Source organism: Symphalangus syndactylus, chromosome 19, assembly GCF_028878055.3.
Source record: "Symphalangus syndactylus isolate Jambi chromosome 19, NHGRI_mSymSyn1-v2.1_pri, whole genome shotgun sequence".
NCBI classification, from domain to species: Eukaryota; Metazoa; Chordata; class Mammalia; order Primates; family Hylobatidae; genus Symphalangus; species Symphalangus syndactylus.
In genome coordinates, this window is record NC_072434.2 from 86,881,662 (window position 1) to 86,887,661 (window position 6,000).

The 6,000-nt window shown below is 47.9% G+C and overlaps 1 protein-coding gene across 1 annotated transcript in view; it reads right to left on the minus strand.

The window, feature by feature from the left end:
- The window catches only part of PLD5 (phospholipase D family member 5), a 438,248-nt gene extending 432,466 nt beyond the window's left edge, over positions 1 to 5,782 (minus strand). Inside the window, exon 1 of the mRNA XM_055233749.1 lies at positions 5,188 to 5,782. Coding sequence (XP_055089724.1) covers positions 5,188 to 5,376 — 189 coding nt within the window. The 5' untranslated portion in view covers positions 5,377 to 5,782. The remainder of the gene's footprint in view (positions 1 to 5,187) is intronic.
- Between the last annotated feature and the right edge of the window lie 218 nt (positions 5,783 to 6,000).

Below are 6,000 nucleotides of genomic sequence, written 5' to 3' on the forward strand. Positions count from 1 at the left end.
TAGTGGTGACAAGGACAGTGATGGACATGCCCTGAGATCCACTGGAAGACACTCATGAGACATCTAAACTTTCATGTCTTGACTGATGGGTTGGAGGCGGCAGAGAATCCTGCCTCCACCTATAGCTTGTCTGTGTTGTTTATCTAAAACCGCAGGAAATGATCCCAGTAAATGTTAATGTTCTTAAGCATTTGCCAGACTGTTTGCTTGTTTGTTGGATTTTTAATGGAACATTTTAAAGATTCATTCCCTTAGGTTGAACTCTGTCTTCTGGCGCTTTACGGATCCACTCTGTGGGGTACAGTATTTTCATGGATCTGCTCTGTGGGACAAAAATGGCATTACATAATATGAGCCTAGGCCGCTGTGACCAAGCGTGCTCCAATCCATTTATCCTTTGCTCCTCGTGTAAACAATTTATTCCAGGAGGCAAGTGTGTGCTTGGCATTTATTTACTATTCACTGGTAACATAAACTCTATTTAAGTAGGTGCAAATTCACACTTAGAGGAGACAATCATTTTTTTAAGTGTGAGGCACTTACTAAATAAATCAAGATACTATGGCTCACTACAGGTGTGAACATTAAGGATTCTGCTTTTATGCTTTACCAAATCTGTCTTCTGCTTTCTCTTTCAATTTTAAATGGGCTTTCTGAGACATCTTGCAGATAAATGAAATGTTGCTTGACTTAATTCCACCAGCACAATCTGGGAAGAGAAGCAGAGGTTGGAGACAGGACAAGGAGTTGGTCTCTGCTAGCGGGACCAGCTGAGAGAGTGAGAACCAGAAAGTCAGCCTCAGAATGGCCAGCCAGGGAGCACGCAAGGGCCCCACTAGCCAGGAAGAGTCAGGCCTCCAGAGGATGGATGGGAAGCCAGGCAAAGAGACAGCATAACAGGCCCAGGACAGTGAGCCAGCCTTGCCGACCAAAGGACCTACTAACTTAGCGTCCAGCATCATCATGCAGGCTGATCTCAAATTTGAAATCTGGAAGCTCTTTGGGTGGAGTGGGAGGACTCAGCCCGAGAGCCAGGCAGCACCTGAGAAGTCATTAAACCTAGTTATTGTGTTTTGAGCATTTAACACAGGCCAAACACTGTGCTAAGTGCTTCGTATGCTGCAGCAGTCTTGTGAGAGTTGGTCACAGATGTTCTCTTCCTTCTGGGTCTTAGTTGGATCCCCTTGTGCTACTCTTGAAGTGAGCCTTGACCATGAACCTTTCTTTGGCCAATACACATGAGTCATATGAATGGATGATTTCTGGGTGGAAGCATTGAAAGCCTAAATCATTACATGATTTTCCAACTGCTCCTTAGCTGCTTTGGTAGCCACAAAAACAATATCAGAATGGAGTTTCCATCGGGCAAGGCAACCAAGATGAGGATGGTCCCCAGCCAATAGGCTCAGGTGAGATATGTGAGGTGAAAACTATATTTTGTGGTGTCCAAGTCTCTGACGTTTGGAGAATGTTCGTTCCTGCAGTACAGACATGGATTGTCTTGTTTCACCATGGCAAACCAGGGACTTCTCTAAGGGGGAACACAGTTGTGCATCTTGGTAACTGTGAGCCCTTTGCCCACAGAATTAATAAGAAATGAAATCAAAGTCTAAACCCAGGTCCTCTTACCACAGCCCCTACTCTTAACCACACTTTGACAGGAGCTAATTGAATAAGTAGGAGAGAAAATAAGGCATCTCCATCTTCATAAATAGCACCAGGAAACCTCTGTACAGGGCAGCTGGCATAAAACCAGGCAACAAAGTAGAGTGGGCTTTGCATCTCTCCCCCTTTAAAAAAGAAAAATGTTCAAAAAAGCATATAGCACCAAAGGATGCCAGCCTAATGCCACGTTATCCTCTGGGATAGTCAGGTCTTATTAAATGGTTACCTGCAAAGCAACCCAGCCCGAGGGAGGCTGCAAGAGCAGGGGTAGGTTAGGGGTTTTGGAAGTGGTCCCTTGCTCCTCTTGCTTTGCTGGACCAGAATCCATCACTTTTACATTAGACCTAAAGTAAACACAGAATCCTACAGAGAACAGAACTTCCACTGTGTCCCAAGCTTAATGCCTTCCAAAGCTCTAGACATTATGAAGCAGAATAGGAAACAAAAGATTTTAACAACCAAGAGCATTATTTATAACTAATAATACAACATTCTGTGTATAGCCAGCAATTTTACTTTTTCCTGAAATTTCTAAGTGGAATTCAAAGTCCAGAATTCGTGTTACAAAACACGACTTCCTCGCAGCTTCTCATTCATTATTTTAGTATGGAATTACTCCCTATATACATTTATTTCTTAGTAAGTGTTCATCCTAAATGTCGATCAACCAGTGATAGGAACCATATTTAAAGATGGATTCCAATCTTCAACTAATTCAGGTCATTTTTTTCTTATCCAACCTGAGAATTGGTCCAGTGGCCTTTAAATCAGAAAAGAAGAATAAATTATTCTCACTTTTAACAAAGTGGGTGGAAATCCATTCTTTAGTTGCCTGCTTTATATCACATGATTGACTTTCAGATTAATCTGTCCCTCTGAACTCTGGACAGAGCCCACACACCGCCACATTTCATTTCAGGGGAATTCCGTTATTATGATGACCAAATATGTGTGTCATTTGAAGTCATAACTTATTTATTTCCTTAATACTTAGATTGGCTTTTAAAGCACCAGCAAAATAACTGAGTAGGCTGTTTTCAGGCATATGATCTCCATCATAATTATTAATTTATTTTTTCAACATAATAAAAAAGCGGCCATCCATTTGATTAGACAGACCAGAAGGGTGTTTTTAAACTACCATATATCACCTTTGAATTTCACATGACACACTCATCCTAATCCCTGCAACATTTGAATCAGAAGGTACCATATATGTTCAGAATGTTGTTTACAGTGAAGTCAACATTACATTTTCATGCTTTCTGTAGCAATGATACCAGGTTACATTTGTTATAGGTTTTTGACATCTCAAACATTAATTTGTATTAGAAATTACCATCAAACTACCTGAAATATCATAGTGCATTCAACATGATGTATATTATAAACACCTAGCTCTTGAATTCAAAAATTTATATTTGTATACTAATTTAATTTTTCATAGCACTTTCATTAATATTAATTCATTAAAAATGTTTGTGATGTTTCAAAGGAGCAAGAGAATACCACGAAGAAATTTATTTAAAGTCCCCTTTCTAATTGAAAGGGGGTGTAGAGAAAAACATCAGAATAGATACATGCATCTCTCATTAAATGTAGTTGAAAAAGTAAAACAAATGCTACACTGATTTAATATCAAATGAGGAGAGTGATTTTTTAAAAATGAATGCAATGCTCTCTTTTGGAGTATTTGAGTGAAGAAGAAAGCACAGATGCTCACACACTTTCAAACAACCACATCTTCCTTTCCCTGGTCTCTGATCCTCAGAGGAGGCTGAGCATCCCATACTCATGCAGAAAGGTGAGACTGCTGTGGCACACATGGTATGACTTGATACTTTCAATGAAAATCTAAAGGTGAGAAAGCATTTAAGTATAATGTGTGCACCACTCATGACTCAAGATAGAGTCATAGAAGGCTGCACTACTGATTTTCAGTAAGAGAATAAAGGAAATAGACCAGCTAAAAGCACAAACTGCAAAAGAACACACATTCAGAGTGAAACTAAAACGAAGATATGTTCTATCACCCTCCCAAGGGTAAACTGTTATCCCTGATACTAAAATCAGCCACATCATTGGTTGATTACATGCTCTTTGCATGTAATACATAAAGATGCTGTTTGCCCCCTTTAAACTAGTAACATCACCAGCCGCTTCACTAATTCTGGAGAGGGCATGTTTAATGGATACTGTTGCCTTTCAAACAGCTTGCCATCCTAGAAATCTTCAGCGATTTCCATGGTCTTAAGGATATGAGGCATCCTTTTGACATTAGCAAATGGCTCTCTCTACACACAAAACAGTGCTGTTACCCAACTCAAAGCTTCATATTAGAGCCTTCAGTGACTTCATCAGGCCCTCAGAAAGCAGGCACAGACCTTCCTTTCAGATTATTATAATAGAGAAATGCCCCTTCTTCGCGTGTTTCCTCCTGGGAAGAAGCCTGTTGGTGCTGCAGAGCCCAGGAGGAGCGCTTTGGCGGGCAGATGGGATGCAGGTCGGTGCAGCAGTTGGAAATGCGTGAGTTCCCGGAGTTCTTGGTCTTATCTTTTTTATCATTGTTGGCGTCCTGACCCAAATACAAGGAAACCTCCACATTCCATTAGCAGCCTCAATTTGGATTCTGCAGCTCTGCAGGGAAAATAGCATCTTCTCCTTAGCTAGTTGTGCTGCACTCTTGAGATAATTCTCTTAGTTTAATTTTAACATTTGGTTTAAGAAGATGCTGATGGATCAAATTTGAAACTGGATCCACTAAACGCCTTTTTAGGCTTTTTTCTTCTTTCAAAATAGCAAGCCTTAGGAGCTCCACTCCAGAGCCAATTCACTTCGAGTGAAGTCGGCACTCCTTGGGAGTGGAGGTCCCCTCTCACTGGCTCCCACCCTCCAGAGGGGAGGATTTCTGGGGAGCCCGAAGATCCGCTCGTTTTTAGCCTTTCTCCTTGCAACGCGCAAATCTCTCCCTAGTTGGGCTCAAGTAGAGAGGATCGCCAACTGCTCATCCCAGCGGACACTCTGCAGAAAACTCTAATGGCTTGTGCGCGGGTCCACACTGGTCGCTAGCGGCGCCAACTTTACTCATTCGTTAATTTGTTAGTTTCTGGACTGAGTAAAACAGCCCCCAAAGACGCGGGCAAACGCCGCTCTAAAGCCCACTACCATGCAACCCTGGGCTGCTCGGAGCCACGCTGGTGGCACTTCCCCTTCTTGCTCATTTTGCACAGGCACCTCCAGAACGCCGTGCAAATGAACCCTATCGGGAGACGCAGGTGGGCAGGTCGGGTCGGCAGGGACCAAGAGCCTGAAAGGGAACCTGCCCTCCCCTCCCCTCCCCGCAGCCCGGTCATTAAGGCAAGAAACTGCAGGCAGAGAAGCCCCCGAATCCGACCTAGGACGCGGGCGCCTGCCAGGATCCCCTCGCCTGCCCCCCGCGCCCCGCGCGCTCAGGCCACCACCACGGGGAGGGTGCATGCGGCAGGTGCCTGGCCGAGGCCCCCGAGAGCGAGTCGCCCTTACGTGCTCCAGCTTGTCTTTCCTCCGAAGCCAGACGCTGGCGCTGTAGTCCTGCTGCTTGACGCTGCTGTAGAAGTTCGCGCCCACTCGGGTCAGGCTTGGGGAGGGCTCCTTGGGGCGGCTTTTGAGCCTCATCTGCTCGAAGCCCTCATGGGGGGAGGCCGAGAGCCACTCGTGTTGCCGGATCTCCATCCTGACATGACCGGGCGGCCGCCGGCGAGCAGCGGACTCGGGACGGGCGCGCGGGGAGCCGGGCGCGGAGGGCGAGCGGGAGGCCCAGCGGGAGCGGGAGGTGGAGCCGGAGCCTGAGCTGGAGGAGCGAGCGGGCGCCGGGAGCGCGGGGTGCTGAGCGCCAGCTGGGAGCGCGGCCGGGCGGGAGGGGGCGATCGCGGGAGGCGCGGGGCGGAAGGAGGGAGGGCGCGGTGCGGGCAGGGGCGGGGGCGGAGGGGAATGGACGGGGAGAAGGGGGACGAGAGGGGACAGGGAGGGAAGGGAACCTGCTCCGGGGAGACAGAAGTGCCCGGTGCGGCGGCGACGTCGCCCAGCGGCTGCGGTCCCGAGCGGGCGCTCCGCTCGCCGGCTCCTTGCGGCACCTACTGGGACCCGGGCTGGCTCCCGGGGCGGCGGCGGCGGCGGGGGTGGGGTGCGGTGGGAGGGGCCGCGGCGGGCCCAGCCAGCCCGCGCCTGCAGGTTGGTGCAGTGAGGAGCCGCCGCCGCTCGCCGCGGGGCCAAGGGCTGCGAGCCCGGCCGCCGCCCCTCCCACCGCGCCCAGGCCCGGGCGGCCGCGCCCCCGCTCCGCACCCGCCTTTCCCGAGC